The sequence below is a fragment of the Engraulis encrasicolus genome, chromosome 14 (genome assembly GCF_034702125.1).
Source record: "Engraulis encrasicolus isolate BLACKSEA-1 chromosome 14, IST_EnEncr_1.0, whole genome shotgun sequence".
Taxonomy (NCBI): domain Eukaryota; kingdom Metazoa; phylum Chordata; class Actinopteri; order Clupeiformes; family Engraulidae; genus Engraulis; species Engraulis encrasicolus.
In genome coordinates, this window is record NC_085870.1 from 11,562,468 (window position 1) to 11,582,540 (window position 20,073).

Below are 20,073 nucleotides of genomic sequence, written 5' to 3' on the forward strand. Positions count from 1 at the left end.
GTGTGTGTGTGTGTGTGTGTGTGTGTGTGTGTGTGTGTGTGCGTATGGGGGGTGGGGCTACACATGTGAGACAGGATGATGAGTTAACAGCACAGCTCAGCAGGCAGCCCTGTCTCAGCTGGTCCATGATATTCACTTCATCCCATTATCTGTGAACCAAAATCTGAGCATTGACAGTGTCATAACTGTGAACCCACCAATGAGCACATGCATGGTGCAGCACTAGGCTATAGTCTGCTGTAGGCTACGTGCCAACAGTATTTAGCCTAGTAGACACTTGTCCATATGGGCTAAGAAATGAGGACAAAGTAGGCCTAGTTAGTTGGATTAAATTCCTGGTAAAGTAATGATGAATTTCCTGAATTTCCCCCTGGGGATCAATAAAGTTACTCTACTACTCTACTCTACTCTACTATTGTTGAAGCTGATATCGGCATTGTCGCTTTCCCCCTCACATTCTCGCCGCAATGGCCCATGACCAACCATTTTTACTGCGTCACAGTCCAAGTTAACTAGAACTTCGTTTGCAGTCATTAATGCCAGTTATGGCAACGAGGCAACCTTGTTCTGCGCTTCTACAGTGTAGGAAGAAGGAAGGTGTGTGCCCTATCCAACATTTCGCTCTCATTTTTCCCGAACGAATATGCGCCTCGCGCCATGCTCACGTCTCCCTGTTCTCCCCAATCGCCCTCTCCTCCCCCACAAAGGCACTTGTATGCTGTTCATGCCTCTTCAAAAAGATTACGTTCACCGTCCAGGTCATAGATTGTGGCCAAACAAAGTTCTGTTTCTATGTTTCCTAAATTTTGTTAATTTGGATAACAGGGTTACATCCCAGTTCTCCAGTGCTGGCGTCGTGTAGCTCTAACGTGTAATTTCCAAGCAGCGGTAATTGCGACTCCAAACTCCCCCAAAATACCAAACAAAGCATGTAGTTCGAACTGTGAGAAACATAAGATAAAGCGGTGTCGACACCACGAGATACAAGGTTCGCGCGCGCAAGTATTGGGCTGGGAGCAGCACGCGAGAGGGAACATGCTTTTTATCCACGGGAGCCGACCCATGCCCATGTCTTGCGCTGCTCAGCAGTAGCTTGCAACCTCTACCTCGCATTACATAAACTTCACGAGAGGCTGCATTAAAGATTGCGTTTGAACTGATGTGGCTGACATGATAGTGTGTCAAGGCTGAGTTTTAAAACTTTCAAGGAACAGGTATGGCATTATCTTACCATTTGACACATGGGACACTGCTACTCTGCTTTCAGCTGGCTGAGGCGGTATTCCAGGAATCAAAAATAGCCCTGATGTCCTTAGAAATGTTTCGATTCAAGTCATCGGACAACAAGCAGTGAGTTTCGGGGCGCATAGCTTGTTATAGCCCTCAAGCGCAAGCTTCGCGGGAAGCAGTGTTGCTTACGCTTAGTTTCTTCAAAGTTTTTCCAATAGCCATGAAGTATTCCTCATCTCGCGCCTTGACCAATTATTTGACAATTTTGGTCGTTTGTCTCTTTGCAAGACTGTCATGAATAGGCTATAGGCTAAATTATTTCCCTTTGGAACCATTCACCCAGCATCTAAAGTAGCCTAGGCAACCGGTGGAGCTCTTTTGATGGATGCAAGACCAAGTGTTCTCTGCTCGCCTATTTTTGATTGCACGCTGGAAGACTAAGACATGTATAAACGTGTCTTTTTGTATTGATTCTAATACTCAACCGATGGTGGCTGGTCAATGCAAAGAATGTTACCGAGAGGTTACTCTTTCTAGACTGAGAAGCGCGAGCTTAACATGCATTTTCAGCGCGTGGAGTTGTGGTCGTGAAATAGCCCTGGGATATCAAGCCATAGCGTACGGACACATCCTGGGTTGGGGGAAACTTAAAAGCAGGCCATATTCGTAACGTTTACCTCGCCACATATCCATCATAACGTGCTTTTGTCCGCGATGGTGGAAATTATTCACAAGGCTGCACTTTGAAGTGACTGACTCGCAAGTATAATGTGTGGGAGCGGAACATACTGTAACAGCCTTCGGGGGCTGAAGGCAAGCGCATTCATAAAGGAAAGGGAAAGCAAAATGGATAGGTGTACTCTTTTATAAAACAACAATAGATTAAGTCCTGTGGTTCGGTTATGTCAGCAGTGTGTGTTTTTTAGGCTATTTCAACTGCTTAAATAGCCTAATGTTCAACAATCAATGTCCATCACCATTTAGCTAACCATTTAGACAGCTTGGTTCTCACTGAATTTCTGTCGTAAGCGAGGGGCGAGAGAGCGAGAGCTTCACGTGTGTAGCCTACAGACGCGTGTTGCACATCAGAGCGCCCCACCACACACACTTCCTACAACATTGATAGAAAATATTTGTTGATCACAGTGCAAACTTCCATAGCCTACCCTATTAAGAATGCAAAATGAGTTGGGCTGAGAGGGAGATAAATTAACTTCCGCGATGGTTTAAAATGTAGGCGATGTTTGTTCTGGAGACTCGCAAATGGTTGCCGCTGTTGCCGCTGGTCGCCGCGTCCAGACCAGCCGCGTCCGGCCGCATCTTGCCGCCAATGGCACCGCTTAGGACAATGACGTGATTCAAACAAAGAATGTGGGCGGGCTGTTGCATTCTGAAAACAAGGGTTGGACTTCGACTTTTTTTTAGACCCAACATGGCAAGTTACGCCAAGTCATTGAAAGTTACAACTGTCAAGTCCAAGTCGAGTCCCGAGTCAAAGGCGTGCAAGTCGAGTCGAGTCGCAAGTCTTTTCTGATCTTGAAATTTCAAGTCGCAAGTCTTCACACCGCTGACTCGAGTCAGACTCGAGTCCAAGTCACTGGACTCGAGTCCACATGTCTGCTGTAAAGTGCAGTTGGTTTGAGGCGACAAATGGAAATGTCCTCCTCTGTGTCAGTGATCAGGAGTAACCCCATGAAACAGCTTTGCTGTGCGGGATTCCTTTACTTTGCTGCTGGTCACTTCAATCACCCTATACAGTAGAACGCTTTTTCATACCTCAGTTCAAACAGGTGTGTTGGATTTAACCAATGGTTCAATGTAGTAAACAAATATCCGACACACTGTCCATTATGACAGTAACGTCGTGAGCAATAAAACTGCAAGTGTACTGGACGGTGTGCGGGGCATTTGTAGGTAGTCACTTCAACACATAGCCATCAAGGATCAAGGTATAGCCTCTGCCATCCCATTCACTCTCTCTCCTCTACATTGATCCCATTCATTCATTTCATTCATGCTATATTTACTCCTCCGATGAGGGAGGGAGCGGGACGGTGAGATGGAGAGAGAGAGAGAGAGAGAGAGAGAGAGAGAGAGAGAGAGAGAGAGAGAGAGTAGACGTATTACAATATCCTGGTCTGGCTGAAGGGAGCATCCTCCTCTCCTCTCCTATCCTCTCTTCCTCTTCTCCTCTCCTTTGACTAGTGTGACAGAGAGAGAGTGAGTGAGACTCAGGGAAGCCCGTTCAGTGTTAGAGCTGGATATTCCTTCTTGCCTAAATGTGTATGGTCATATTCGCTCCGGTAAGTCCATGAATTTCTCATCTTCACTGGATCATTAGACAGGTAAAAAACTAGGGGATAGATTTTGAGTATGCATGTGTTGTTTACTTTAAAACCACCTGCCATTGGTAATTGTATAAACTTAAAGTTAGTGTATTATATTGTGTGAACAGAACTTCATGGCAACGAGGCTATTGTTTATTGAATGCATTCGAATGCATCATTAAATGGTACATGATAGATTTTGCACATTGCTGGGTTGTCAATGCTGGAGTTTTTTGTAAATACAGTATTAGCCTACTACTGACATGCAAGCTTCCCTGTTGTGAGGTACGTCTGCTTTTTTCAATCAACCTTTTTCTGTTCAGGTTGAGAGCCAATACACATCATTGATGGAAATGTAAATGTACCGGCTGTACTGTGGTAAATGTCGATGGGAAACTAACTTGGAATATAGCAACAACAACAAAAAAATTAAATGGAAAGAAATCCATACAGTTCACATGAGTATGTACTGATGTTGCATGAGCTCTCTACTATACACTAAAATAATCAGGTGTTAGCTATTTAAACACAGCAAGAGAATATAGAAAGTCTGTTAATGGCCAGCAATCTATTCCTCCTGACCCACGCAAAAATGTACAGATGAGGGCATACTCACAAAACACACAAGAACGTACATACACTAGACATGCACACACACACACACACACACACACACACACACACACACACACACACACACACACACACACACACACACGTGCACGCACGCACTCTCACACACACACACACACACACTTGCTAAAACCCACCAACGCATTGAGTCTATCACCTTCCCCTCCACTACTACTAATTTGTGTCTTGTTGGAGCATGGCTGCCAGTAGTCAAACTTTGATCAGTGTTTCATCTCGGTAACCCCGCACTCCCACCACCGCTCTTTGGCGACACGACTCTCATGGGCACATCTGAGGAGCCTTGAAGTCAAGCTCCCAAACAGCGACAAGGACTGCCTTTACTTTCCTCCCTAAATCAGAAGCGTTTATGAGATGGGGGTGTTTGACATCCACATGAGATACAGTATCATGCAGACATGAGACACAGAGCGAGCTTGTGATGTAGATAGATAGATAGATAGATAGATAGAGAGAGAGAGAATTCGGTGTTACCCTCTTATATCCTTTCCTACCGGTGTACTTCTTGTATTTCTCTGAACACGTTTTACTTTAATTTGGAGTAATATGATGAGCATGATATGGGGACAAGGGGACAAATTCAGAGGATTTTGTGAATGAACACTGAGTGGCCCTGATGACACTTGGGCACTGAGGTGTGTGTGTGTGTGTGTGTGTGTGTGTGTGTGTGTGTGTGTGTGTGTGTGTGTGTTTGTGTGTGTGTGTGTGTGTGTGTGTGTGTGTGTGTGTGTGTGTGTGTGTGTGTGTGTGTGTGTGTGTGTGAGAGAGAGAGAGAGAGAGAGAGAGAGAGAGAGAGAGAGAGAGTGTGAGTGTGAGTGTGCACGCGTGTGTGCGAGTGTGGGTGTGTGAGACAGAGAGAGAGACAGAGAGAGAAAGAGAGAGGGAGATTCAATGATCAGTGCTGCCGTCACCACCAGTTGTGAAGAGTGAGGCTGGCTAGACTGAGTAGGTGACACTGCTTGCCCTGCCCCCGAGTGTCTTCCTCCGGCTGGCCTTGAGCTGCCCCCATGGGTGGTGCACTGTGGTCGCACCGCAGAACTGCTTCCCGCTGAGTCCCGCTGGTCCCACAACCACATTGTCAAGGATGAGCCCTTTTCTCAGCAGGAAAAAAAACACATTTCTGCATTCCCTGTTCACCCGTTAAGACACAGCGTTATGAATTTGCTGTTACCAGAGTGGCAATGACCAAGTCATGCATTACTAAAAGCCCTGTGTTATGTCCTAGTATTGTAGTACTATGGTGGTAGTTAACTTTTCAATGACAATGACAGCAGCAGAGACAGCGTGCCACTGGAGGTACGGTGTGCATTAAGGGGCTACAGTTTGGTATATTCTTGGGCATTTTTGTCTTTATTTGACAGGACAGTGAGGGTTGTGAGTGACAGGAAATTAGTGGGGGAGAGAGAGATGGGGGTTCCGTGTTCCATTGAACTGTGGCACAAAAGACTCTTTTGAAACACGTCTTGATCAAAGCCTCCACATCGTTTCCTCCCAATTTTACATAGGGTGTTATATATTGCACTTTCAAATCCACTCAAACATCCAAGTTGATTCAACACTCTGATTGTTTTTCGAGGACTGCATGGTCCGAAATGGCATTCGGAGTATAATGGCCAGGGAATTTCTGTAACTGAAGGGAATGTCGCGAACTGATGTCAGGATTCATTTTCGGTCCCAGGGATGCACCAAGGACCCTTTTGTTTCCCCACCGCAAGGCTCCTAATGATGTTATAGAAATGCTCAACAATGGACACATAGCATGTGAAAATTAGATCTCTTTTTTTCTGGTGCACTTGAGGGAGCCCAATTTATGCGGTCGGTCTCATAACTAAAATCTCATTTTTTCGGCATTTGGGCCAATGTGCCCTTTGGAACTGTTAATCTTTTGAATCCATCAGAGAAAGAAGAAATCACGCTGATCCATTTCTGATCTCACTGCTCGGTTAATGTGCTGTACAGCAAACACTTTAGGCTCTCACAGTGGCTGTGCTCTATGTGCATTATAAGCTGTGTGTGTGTGTGTGTGTGTGTGTGTGAGTGTGTGTGAGAGAGAGAGAGAGAGAGAGAGAGAGAGAGAGAGAGAGAGAGAGAGAGAAAGAGAGAGAGAGAGAGAGAGAGAGAGAAAGAGAGAGAAAGAGAGATTGTGTGTGTAGTACAGGCGTGTGTGTGTGTGTGTGTGTGTGTGTGTGTGTGTGTGTGTGTGTGTGTGTGTGTGTGTGTGTGTGTGTGTGTGTGTGTGTCTGTCTGCGTGTTTGAATGTATGCGTCCATGTGCATGTGCGTACTTGTGTGTAGCGTACTTGTGTGTAGCGTGTGTCTATGAGAGTTTACATGTGTGTGAGGGTGTCCGTGTGCTGTGTTCAGGTCAGTGTTAATTTTGTCAGCTTTTTTAAATTTAGTCGTAGTCTTAGTCACAATGACGAAAATCAATTTTAGTCTTAGTCATATTTTAGTCATTGCCTTCCCAATTTAGTCTTAGTCTTAGTCTAAATGACGAAAATCAATTTTAGTCTTAGTCAATTTTTAGTCATTTTAGTCATTTTAGTCAACACTGTACATAATAGAACTTCTCCACACACTGCTTCTCTTTTGAACATATATCATTGACTGTACAGAATAACCCTCTCCGCACACGGCTTCTCTTTTTAACATACATCATTGACTGTACAGAATAAACCTTCTTCACACACTGGTTCTCTTTTTCTAAATTTTATTGAACACCAGTGTTAATTTCGTCAGCTTTTTAAAATTTCGTCTTAGTCTTAGTCACAATGACGAAAATCAATTTTAGTCTTAGTCATATTTTAGTCATTGCCTTCCCAATTTAGTCTTAGTCTTAGTCTAAATGACGAAAATCAAAAAAGGGCATTGACGAAATATTTTAGTCATAGTCATGGTTGACGAAATTAACACTGGTTCAGGTGTGCATGACTTGTACGCGAGCACTATTTTGACCAGTTCTAGAAATCTCAGTACGCTAAGATGTTGTGCAGTGGTTTGGACAAACTTGTGATTATCTAGTCTACAGGCTCTGTAAATAAAGATTAATTGCTTGTTTGTGCAAAGCATGCTTGCAGTAATTACTCAGTCCCACTCATTACACGATCCCTGAGTTCTGAAATTGACCCACTCTGTGTGATCATGGTTATTATTCGTTTCTGCAACTGAACAGGGGAAACTCCAGTGCACATGAATTCTGTAGGGAGAAGAGCAAGGTTGAAAATGTGCAATCTTGGACCCCCTAGTCTAGGGTTGGATTCCAATACGCAGACTCCCGTCCTCCCTTGCTCACTTGCCTCCTCGTGGCCTCGTGATGACATCACTGACAACAGAATTGTAATTTCAATATCTCGCAAAAGCTCAATTCTAATGACATTTTCTTGTTTGCATACGGGATGGTGAATGAAGAGTAGTCTCCCAAAAGTTGTGGGCCGTCAGCAAAACGCGAGGCCGCAAGCACAAGTGGAGGACGGGAGTTCACATATTGGAATGCACCCAATGTCTCCTCTGAAAACCATACCCCTCATTGTTGCCCTCCACATTATCATTGTTATTTCGCCTCACCATCATGAGACTGTCTAGTTTCACCATGCAATGAGGTGCTGTTGCAGCTCAGTGAGAGGAACCAAAGGTTTACAATGAGTTGAGTAGAGTCACTTTTTTCATCCCAGCATGACAAATTAAACATACGTTAACACAGTAGGCAGATCAACATCCATCACCCATCTACATTCAAACAAATATAACCTGGAAGGGGGTGGGGTAGCAGCTATACACAAAGTATTCAAGTAGTCCAACAAGTTGCAAAGTGTTTTTATAAGATGCATTGCAGTGGTCTGCGTAGATTCACTTGACCTGAAAGACTGTCCAGTGAGTTACAGTGTAGTGCATAGAGTAAATACTTGTAGAAGAAATAAATAAAAGTAGTCCTTGAACAGTGATAAGCTCCACACGATACACTAAACACACTTCATAGGTTGAATTTATGTCATGATCACGGTTGTAGCCTTATGGTTACATAAGTTGCCGTTGCTGAAATGGAAAGGTAGAAGAAGTTTAGGTCCTGTTCTAGAAGGGGACGTGCAGGAAAAAAAAACATGAGCTAAGATGCCCTGGAGCAAGGCCACATCTAACCCCACAACAGCCCAGGGCCACCGCTCCTGTCCCTCATTCACTGGCTGTGCCCCTGGGGCATGGATAACACGTCCAGCTAAACTGAATGCAAAGAAACATGTTTCATATGGATAGCAACCACAAAAGTTGATTACTACTCTTTGGAGCATCTGTCTGTTTTGTCTGTCTGTCTGTCAATTTATATGTTTATTCGTTTTTGTTCATTTGGTTGGTAGGTTGTTGTTGTTTTCTCGCTCATCAAATTGTTGTTTCCCCCCCTCCCTCCTCAGCTTTTTGCCATCTTTGCGTTTGCAACATGTGGGGGCTACTCGGGCCAGCTGCGGGTGAGCGTGGACTGCGTCGACAAGATGGACAGCAACCTCAGCATCGGCATCAACTTCGGTTACCCTTTCAGGTAGAGATGCATGCTGCCTCGGGCCCTGGACGGCTCCCAGCACTGCACTGTGTGTGGCCTTATTTAAAGGGACACTGTGTGAGATTTTTAGTTGTTTATTTCCAGAATTCATGCTGCCCATTCACTAATGTTACCTTTTTCATGAATACTTACCACCACCATCAAATTCTAAGTATTCATTATGACTGGGAAAATTGCACTTTTCATACTTGAAAAGGGGGATCTTCTCCATATTCCGCCATTTTGAATTTCCAAAAATAGCCATTTTTAGCTGCAAAAATGACTCTACTTGGACCATGCTAGAAAATATTTGTTTATTACTTAGAAAACTTTCATGTAAAGATCAAATTTGGCAATTGGCAGCCCAGTTTCAATGAGCAGGATAATTGCTGTACCCTTTTTGACCATTTCCTGCACAGTGTCCCTTTAAAGCCCTATAGGGGCAATGCCGGACTGCACTGGGGTGCATTTCTCAAAAGTGTAGTTGTTAGCCAGTTAACAACTTGGGTAGTTGCCAATGGGAAATAGCATTGCAAACAACAAAGTAGCCAATGTTGTTAGCAACTACGGTTTCGAGAAATGCACCCCTGGTTTGTTGAGAACTATGGTGGTGGTTTACACATGCAGGGAAGCTGACAGGGGGGGATAAATGGGTCCGTTGTCCCCGGCCCATTTACAGATGGAGCCAGAATGTGGTCCTCATTACATCATATGTATTGGTTGGGGGGGGGGCCTTCATAGTACTTTGTCTTGGGCCTGGTCAAGCTGTCAACTGCCCTGTACGCATGTCTACAGCATACAGACATTAATACAGCTTGACTGGTGGTCATGCATACATGCATATCTGTATACATGTACAGGCTACGTTTCTCACATGTACGTATATCACCATATATTCTGAACCGTTAGTGTTGAAACATGAGAAAAAATAATACATGGTGATTAATAGCGCAGAGCCTATATTATAACCTTACTGTCCCCAAAATTGCAATGTCTTCATCTGTTACTTAAGGCTCTCAGGAATGCCATAGCAATGTTATGATGATGTAGTTGAGTATTTTCAGCAATTAGTGAATAAGCCCGTCGTTGACCCCATCTGCAGTAAGAGGCTACTGATGGATTGAAGGACTGCATACTGTATTCCAAAGCAGGTCGCAAGGCTTTCGTATCTGCGCATTGTCAGCAAGTGTGTGAATAGGCATGTCATGTGTGTGCCAGGATTCTATGCGGATGACCCATACTAGTCCTCATTGTATGAAGCTATGCTGTTCCTCCCTCCACACAAGACATAGGGTTTTCACATGCAGCATAATTGCACATTGGAATAAATGGTACTTCACCGTGAGAATGTTGGAATTTGCTGTCAGCACCATAACCCAGACAACATGGCTTTTTCTCCACAAAATCCTGAGATTAGACCTGATAAAGAGTCCCTCATATGCTTCTCCTTGTTGATATAGTTGCCGGTATGGACTCTCGCTATTCATCACAATCATGGTTTTGGGCAAAGAAAAGGAGGGTTACACGTGATCTAGTTAATATAATATCAATACCCAAGTAGTGACACGAATATGGAAGCCAAACAGAAATAAGTGACATAAATCCTAAGGCTACAGCATAATAAGTTCAATGTTGGGAAATTATGCCGTAGCGTCGTCAAAAGTGTGTCATTTAGTCTGAGTGGTCTGACCTCATTCACTGTTTAGGTGTTTACTGAACTCAGGCATTCACCCCAGGCCCATTGAGAAGGGCCCTTGTGTTTTGTTTTGCTGAAAGTTGTTTACGGCTGTTGGCCATGACAAATATCCTGCTCTTTAGCAATTCAATGGCAATGCAATAATAATTGTGGTGAAATGGATAGAAGTGCATTTGAGGTGCCTAGAATGAAATGACCGCATATTAATGAAGATAAAATAACATCATTCACTCTGGAGTTTCATACCGACTTAATAATTGGATGTTATCGAGCAGTAACTGGGCTTTTGTCCTATGTTTGCATATCCAAACACTAGGCTTTGAATAGACCTAACTCCCTTCTTATTATATTGTCTTAGGTTTTTGGTAAAAAAATAATGTTCATTTCTTCTCGAGTAAAAGGCCACAGTAGTCAAAATGTACCAATTTAGAAGAGTGGATATCAAACAACCATGTTCTTATTTAACCCCTTTACGCAGAGCCTATGTTATAACCCTACTGTCACCAAAAAAATATAATAGCTATGTCTTAATCTGTTAAGAGTCTCTGCTTTGTCATAGCAATGTTGTTATGATGTAGTTGAGTACTTTCAACAAATAGTGAATAGGCCCACCGGCGACCCCATCTAGACAAATGCCTCTTTTCCACTGCCATTTTTCTGGTAGGCCTACAGCTCGACACAGTGCGACTCGGCTGCCACTTTTTGATTTTCAAATAGGCACGATATAGATCAATCGTAAAGCAAAAAGTGGCGTCTGAGTCGTGCTGTGTCAAGCCGTAGGCCTACCAGAAAAACGGCAGTGGAAAAGAGGCAAAAGAGGCTACTAAAACGTGTTATTTTGTTTATTTGTGTTTGTTGTTTGTTTTCTTGTCTTGCCAGACTGCACCAGGTGTCGTTTGAGGTGCCTACGTGTGAGAACAGGAGGAGGGAGCGCATCTTCCTGGTGGGGGACTTCTCCTCTTCCGCCGAGTTCTTTGTCACCATCGCCGTCTTCTCCTTCCTCTATTCGCTGATGGCCACTGTGGTGTACATCTTCTACCAAAACAAGTACCGGGAGAACAACAGGGGACCTCTTGTTGTGAGTGGGCTACACAACACAATCTCTCCTGTATCACCCTTCACACAGCAACAGTTTATCGTAATGATGGTCACAGGTTGTTGTTGCTGTTCTTGTTGTTGACGCTGCTTGCAGATCGCAATGTCATGAGACGTTTTTTATTCTTTCTTGGCTAGTGCGGCGGTAGTGCAGGTCAATATTGCGGGTTTTTTACGACATCAGGGATCTATCCTAAAGTTTATGAATATTGCAACAACCAACCAGGACAGAAGTAGTTGGCTCAAAGAAAAAGCAAAAGGCTCCCTCAAAATAAAGCTCACATCTCTCCGTGGAGAGTATTTTTACTTTTTCACTTTTATGACAGTGAGTCATTGGTGTGGGCTGGGCTGTAGCTGTGCTGGCCTATTACACACTTTTGAACAGTCTATGTGCTCAAATATGTATTTCTTTATTTATTTTAATATTTTTTAGGGGCTTTTATGCCTTTATTTGACAGAACAGTTGAAGATGGTTGCAGGAAGCGAATGGGATAGAGAGACAGGGGAGGATCAGGAAATGACCCCGGCCGGACTCAAACCGGGGTCCCCGTGGGTGAGCATGCAAGCCCAAAGGTGGGGGGGCTTAGCGCGCTGCACCACAGCGCCCCCCGTATATGCTCAAATATACTGTATACATGTACAGTATGTAAACATGTTGATTCAGCCCATTGCCTATGGTGCAACCCTAGACCATACATTTCATCATTTCATGTTAAATTCTGGCTTGCCAGCCTACTCTATCTCATGACTGTTCAAAGTCTTTTTTTGTGAAGTAAATGAGAATTGTTTGTCGCTCGCTCTCTCTCTCTCTCTCTCTCTCGCTCTCTCTCTCTCTCTCTCTCTCTCTCTCTCTCTCTCTCCCTCTCTCTCTCTCTCTCTCTCTCTCTCCCCCTCTCTCTCTCTCTCGTTTCGCGCTGTAGGACTTCATAGTGACGGTGGTGTTCTCCTTCATGTGGCTGGTCAGCTCCTCGGCCTGGGCCAAGGCCCTCTCGGACGTCAAGGTGGCCACGGACCCCAGCGAGGTGGTGCAGCTCATGTCCGCCTGCAAGGTGCACGGCAACAAGTGCGGCTCCGTCTACCCGCCCATCTGGTCCAGCCTCAACACATCTGTGGTACGACAGACAGACAGACAGACAGACAAGCAGGCACAGACACATGGGCAGACACACACACTCTAACCGTGCGATCACACCGCCGGCATTGAACGCATGGAAATCGGCGGAAGTAATTGACTTTCTATGGAAGAGCAAGCAGCAGAAGCGTTAAAAGCTGCAAAAGCATTTCTAGAGCCTAGGCCGTCAAAAGAGTTAAAATAGAAGTTGAACTTCAAAAAATATGTAATGAGCTCGGCGCCAGCAGGCGTCAGCCAATGGAATGTTCACATTTTTCTAAACACGAGCTTCGGTTGGTCGAGATCCCTGGTCAAACGCTTCAGGTTGAATTGTTTGCCCCGTTCGACGTCCCTGACCTGTGCTTGCCAGGCGGGAGTCAGCAGAATTTTATCTCTTTCATTGCCGGCGGTGTGATTTCCCATTACTAATCTCTACCCCTTCCCCACGCCTTCCCCCTACCCCTAAGGTGTAGGGCTTGAAATGCAACCGCTACGAATTGGGATACCCCTCAACAATCATGGAATGACACTCACAGCTGTCACTAATTCCATGCATTAGGTTGACGTTAATAGCGATTTTTTTTCATGTGCGTTTCACGGAGAAAAGGGCCATCACACATTAGGACAATGTTAAACTTAGTACAATGGAATAATTATTACCACTTTAAAACCGTCAATTGCGTCGAAAATACTTAAACTTGTGTGCTGTTGTGGGTGCCGCGGCTTGCCGCTAATTTTTAAACGAATTCGCAATGCATTCAGGGAAACCTGTCATAGCCCTCCGTCGTGGAGTCTGGTGTTGGAAAATCTCTGCGTGGAGGGGTGGAAAGCCCTTCGCCGTACCCCTACTCATCTGTCTGAACGAGAATCGGGATGCCACTACCCCTACACGTGGACGCGCAAAACGGAAGCAAAGGGGAAAGGCGTAGGGCTAAGGCTAGAGATCCATTATAGCGTTATGTTATCGCAGCTCGACGTACTGGATGGCCCAGTGTCGACGCACTGCTACTACAGCTCGCGTGGCCCGGGAGTTATATACAGGAAGTACATCAATCTACATTTCTAGCCGTTTTTATTGATATAGCAAACCAACTGCCCCTAAATTACAGTTCAAAATGCTCTTACCGAACTCGGCACATGTGTTTTTTTCACACACAGCTTGGCCTCGTGTTGTTATGCTTGTGGTCGAAATCGAACATAATCATTTGAACCCAGGCATCATAAGCACATGCAACATGAATGCTTGTAGTCTATATTTTGTACATCCAAAAGTTCGATAGATGTCAAAAATCTACTTTTATGAGGGAAATGCATCTCCGTGATGACCACAGGTATCATGGGACATCTTCATGTGCTCAACAGTCATTGGGTAACGCAGTCCGTCGGCCGCTGCTAATTTGCATAACTTTCAGGAGAGCTCAACTTTTTGACGTGCCACCGGACCCACGCTCGCCGTGCCGGAATCCCAACATGCATTGCGAGTCCGGTAACGACGATATGCCGCATTTCATTGAAAATGAATTGAATGCGTTGGTACGGCTTGCGTCAAACTGACAAATGGATCGGTACCGTAAGGGGTGTAATGGGATTCACCGTTAGACATGCACAAAGACACAGACACAGAGGAAGGGGTGAGATGGTGATAAATAGTGTTGGCAATTGATATTATAGGGGCGGTGGTGGATCAGATGGTAGAGGAACCTGTTCGGCAATCAGAAGGTTGCAGGTTGAAGCCCCATGCCATCTGATCCCCATCGATGTGTCCTTGTGTCCCGTGTTGCTAATTGAATGCGAGGTATACTGCTCGAAGGAGTAGAAAAGTGCTACATAAATGCAATCCATTTACCATTTATCATTATGGAGATAAGGCAGATTAAGTAGATATTAGGGCTCTAACGATACACTCAACTCACTATTCGATTCGTATCACGATTGATGACCTTAAAAATAATTCATTTTTAATGAATAAAAATTGTGATAGTTTGTAGGTAGAATAGGTTACAAGAGGCCACTAATATTTTTTAAAGGTTTTAAAAAAATAATGATAGTGATTTGAAGCTTGGAAGCATTATCACTTCATATCATGTGGTTGTTTTCTGGACTGCTGGGCAACAAAACTTTGAAAGGGCGTATCACAATACACGATACTGCCTCCTTGTATCACGATACAGTATCGTAACTCTATGTATCGCGATTTCTCGGCTCGATACAATATTGTTACAGCCCTAGTAGGTATCACAGTTTAGTTGTGGCAATTAGAATCTCACTCAGTTACCCTCTCCACAGGTTTTCGGCTACCTGAATTTCGTGCTGTGGGCGGGCAACATCTGGTTCGTCTTCAAGGAGACGGGCTGGCACAAGGGCGCCGCCGCCCAGCGCTACCCAGGGGTGCCCTCGGAGAAGCAGTCGTCCAGCTTCAGCCAGCCGCCGTACAACCAGCCGCCCTACCACCACCACCAGCAGCCCTCCTACAGCCAGCCTCCGTACTCCCCGTCGCCCTACACCAACACCCTGGGCTTCAGCCAAGCCTACATCTCCCAAGGTGACCTGACGCAGTCTGGCACGGTGGCAGACTACAGCCAGGTGGGGGGACGGCCCATCTCGTACGTCGAGCAGATGTGATGGCAGCCTCCCTCGCCTCAAGGCCCGGGGTCGTCGACAAGGGCACGTCTCATTAAGGAGTTTTATAATTGTGTCTGTAATGATTCAGCGCCAAGACACACCGCAGTGACACATAGTTCGTTCAGAAAATACTGAGGGCCAGACTTTGTGCCATGTGAGTGGTTTAAGAATCATAGAAAGCTTTTGTTTCGGTTCATACTAACAGTTTGTTGTTTAATTTGGGTCTTTACTTACATTCACTCACGAAGGACAAGACTTGTCTTAAAAGCAACACAGCGCTTTTTCTGGAAACACCTTCCCTTGAGTTAAATAATTGAGTTTTACCCTCTGGTCTTCCAGCCATTCTTAGTCTGAAGATGTTATGGTAACACTTTATTTTAGGGATACATGTATTAGCACTAATACATACAATGTCCCTGTATAAGTAACTTGTAAGGCATGTACAAAGCAAAATCAAACATTTGTTAGGCATGGATTCGCAAATGTCTTGTTCATGCACAATAAGGGATTTATTACCAATTTAACCTTAGTAAGGACCTAGTAGGCCTTAGCGTTTACTTAGTACATACCTTACAAGTTACTTATGCAGGCATTAACATTGTATGTATTAGTGCTTATAGATGTCTCCCTAAAATAAAGTGTTACCGATGTTACTTCTAGTTCCATGGTAGCCATTATCATTGAATCTTATAGGACCAGCTTGCTACTAGCTAGTCCCATACGATTCGAGTATACATACTAGCTTTGAGGTAGCATTTGTGCTACCAGACTAAAGAAAAGATCTAGAAGTACAGGAGAAAGGTAAAACTCAATTACTTGAGTCAGAAGGAGGTGTAGAAGGAGCTGGTTTTCAGAAATTTTGCTGTGTCATTTTAAAAACGATAGGGATTAGGAACTGCCCCCCATTATTACCTTGTTCAGAGATTTTTGAGAACCACCTACTGTTCACAAGGAAGTAAGACAAGAACTCCTTTGAAGTAATGTAGTCTTTAACACCATTCAAGGTAAGGATTAAGATGATACCAACAAAATAAACAGTGACATGGTGTGATATGTGAAATTTGAACAGAGCAAAAATAACTGTTCTTTTGTTTTATTTTCATTTTATGTACCTGTATTGTCTGTGTTTTGTTGCCTATGTTTTAAATGTTAGGGTGGGTACTATTCGCGTAAATCGGTGGTTCATGTTTGTTGAAATTATTCATCTTCTTTGTCCTGACTTGTCGCATGTCGTACTGGTGAAGTTACTAATATGCCTGTTTTTGGAGATGGAAAAATATATAGAAGAAGTCCATCTCTATTTGGAAATGATAACATGTTATCGTATAAACAGATACTAAATATTTTATATATTTTCCTATGACAGTACATTTAATTTGACCTTTTACTAGAACAAAGATGTAGTAATATCTCGCTGGCTTTCAGTTAACAGCCATTCCCTTTATTATTTTAAGACTATTCATAACCCAGATATGGATTTATTGCGAGGCTGACATATCAGTTTTTCACTGCTTGCAAGCAGCACAAAGTTTACAGGTTTGTTTGACCACTGTGTGTGATTTTTAAGGCTTCATAAAGCATTTACCTGAAGCGTTTGGTCAGCACAGGCCATGGACTCATGGGAAGTCAGGGTGTCCTTCATGTTTATGTTCTAAGGACTTCACAGACCTGTGTAATTCCTTATTATAGGACTGAGGAAATAAAGGCAATAAACTGCATGTACCAGACTATGTATAAGAAAGATATAATGATAAAAAACATGATATATTATATATACACGCTAAATATATTTCAATGACGTTTCCAGTGTCTGTGGTAATATAATGTCTGAGTTCATGCTTGTACGTTGGTGTCCATGGCTGTTGTTGAGTGTGAAATATGTTGTATGCATTTCAATTGAGGACAATAAAAGTATTGTACAGAACAATGTGTGCAGCCATGCTCCTCTTGTTAAAATAGACTAATGTCCACGAACTATGTACGGTATGCACGACATATCATGAGCTCAGGTTGGCATGTGATATTTACAGGGTGTGCACTGTGTGTGTGCGTGGGCACTGTGTGTGCAGGTGTGTGTGTGTGTCTGTGTGTCTGTGTGTGTGTATGTGCCCATGCGCATGCACAGAACGCACCGCACGTGTGTGTGCCTGAATCTGTAATGACTCTTGCAGATTCTAAGCTTATAATCTGTGTAGGATAACAATAAAAGAGATAACATCCATATTCTCCTCTCCAGTGGTCTGCTCTTAGTTCATCAGTGCAAAGACTTTTTTCAAGCTTGTGTCTGGTGTAGACTTAAACATGGGTGTCCATCCAGGAGTCCCTCTTTAACCTCTGAATTTTGGAAACGGCTGTCACTCACTGTGTCAGACTTCTGTGGTGCCAATGCCATTTCTTTTTAAATTAATAGACCTTTATGGATAATTTCATACACATCATATCCATGTGTGAGTTTTTTTCAGGCCAGAAGTGTAATCTGGACCCCTAAGGTCTTGGAAAAAATCTGTCCCCCTGACCAATCTCACCATGGCATCCCCTGCTGTAGGTGAAAGAACTACCACTGGTGCCAAGCAGTCAGGGGGATAACTGGCTGTAGAATGGGCAAAAACACCTGGCAGAGGAAGGTGTGCGGTGATGCTTTTCTCAAGGGCACTTCAGCTATGGCTAAGGGTGGGATCGGGGTGGGATTCAAAACTGCAACCCGCTGTTTGTCCGTAAAGTCCACCACCCTAACCATTAGGCCATGGCTGCCCCCTTCATCAGGGAGAGCTTCCAAAAGCACCGCTTGATTTCAAGGGATCCCAATCCCAAATCAAGAGCATTTCTTTGTCCTCAGAGTGCCGTGAAAAATTACCCTAGATACATTATGGGGTGCCTCTGAGTATGGCAGTGAGTAAGCTGGGGGTTTGACCAAGGACTGAGAAAATTGGGTGAAAAGGAGATTATAAGAGGAACACATCAGAATGACATCGCTCTCTCTCTCTCTCTCTCTCTCTCTCTCTCTCTCTCTCTCTCTCTCTCTCGCGCTCTCTCGATCTGTTTGTCAGTGTCAGTGTCCAATCAGGTCATGTGTAACATGGCTCACCCATTGTCTCAAATTAGGACACAGTACCCTCGTCATAGACACAGAAGGAACAAAATGGTTACATTTTTTCCGACCAGGCGTTTCTGTGACAACTCTAGGACTCTGACTTCTTCCAAAGCACACCTCTCTGCTGTTACCATAGTGACAGAGCAGGGATGCATGTTTTTTTTTTCCCTCTCTCGCTTTCCAGACAGAGCATTATAGACTAGTTATTCTCTGTCTGAAAAATACCAGTAGCCTAATTGATAACAGGTCCGTAGTGCCTCACAAAGACTGTAAACTTCGATTGAACAGCTGAATTAATTCTCTGGTCATCTGTCCTCAAACAATAAATGTACATTTAGTATGATGTTTTTTTTTGTTGCCATGTTCTACATGTCTAGGAAGATGGCTTACAGACATACACATCAGCTAAAGAGAGTAGATTGGCATGAATTAAAGACTGAGTTCAGATGTACTGCAATGGTATATGAAGATGACATTTCTTTAGACAACATACAACATATCAGGTCATGTTATCAGGTCAGGTTAAACCCTATTTCTGTCAGATCCACTCTAGTCAAAAATGAGACGGGAAACAGATATATATTTCAGAAGCTTTATTTCTGAATGCATACACTTGTGTTTGGGGGTATGGCTCTGTTCGGAGGAAGTTCCCCGGTTTCTCCATGAGCTCCATGGAAGCCAATACAGGGAACAGCTGATTAACCAAAGCGCGGCTGATTAGTGGAGAGTTGTATGGGTTGGGTCGGCGTCAGCCAGTAGGCAAAAGGGCGCGTTGACTACGTGGTCTGCCAGAACTAACGCAGGTTGCTCGATTTAGTAATTCTGACATAAGTGCAGATATGGTGAACTGGTAGTTATGAGGTGGGCCTGATACACCTGAGACCTGAGAAGGGTCAAATTCTGCCATGTTGAGTGTGGTTGAGCCTTGGTTACGGAGTATGGCATTAGTCATCCACACAGCTCCCTGTTGGTGTACTTGGGTGCACTACGTGCTGTTGAGGGATTAAATGCTAAAATAAAAAAATATAAGTGTGGGCCAATAAAACCAATATTTATATTCATGAGCAGTCTAACAAACCATATTGGGACAATCTAATAAACTATGTATTGGGATTCTCCTGTCTCTTGCGACCATATTTATATTTTTATGGAGAAATATTTCACAGTTGGCTATGAGAAAGGAATGATATTTTGGTGCTGAATTGTCAACAACCTGTCACGACTATCAGGCTCGCCGACAGAGGGGACAAACAGATCCATTGTCCCAGGCCCAGGAGGAGCGGGGGCCCAGAATTGGGTCAACAGTGCAGTGTATTTATTGAAGGGGGATTCTAGATTATTTTGTCTTGGGCCCAGCAAACACTGTCAGCAGCCCTTATACGTAACTATGTACGGTATATGGTTACTGTGATGGACAGGTAATTATTTAGAGAGACCACAACAGGAGACCAATGGTGGAAAGAGTCCAGAGACTGCCAAACCTCTTTCAGACACATGCCAGCTTGGCCAGCCACCTAGAGAAGATGCTGCCATATCCAGTTAGCTTGGGCTTCAGCTCCCTAATAAGCACCTCCTCCCCACCCCGATACAACAACAATGTGATGAGAACCCAAATCTGGGGCCCCTCTCCCTGGGCCCAGGACAACTGACCCGTTTGTAATGCCCTACTAGCTTCCCTGGCCCTATGTGGCCTTGTTATTGCCATCACTCCTCCTGGCCAGCA

General features: G+C 44.1%; 1 protein-coding gene across 1 annotated transcript; it reads left to right on the forward strand.

Moving 5' to 3' along the window:
- Positions 1-3,444: 3,444 nt before the first annotated feature.
- On the forward strand, positions 3,445-15,589 carry synpra (synaptoporin a). The gene is made up of 5 exons (XM_063216347.1): positions 3,445-3,533; positions 8,611-8,735; positions 11,311-11,509; positions 12,447-12,638; positions 14,924-15,589. Exons 1-5 carry the CDS (start codon positions 3,510-3,512, stop codon positions 15,257-15,259), a joined length of 876 nt encoding a protein of 291 aa, XP_063072417.1. The 5' UTR covers positions 3,445-3,509; the 3' UTR covers positions 15,260-15,589.
- The last annotated feature ends 4,484 nt before the right edge of the window (positions 15,590-20,073 follow it).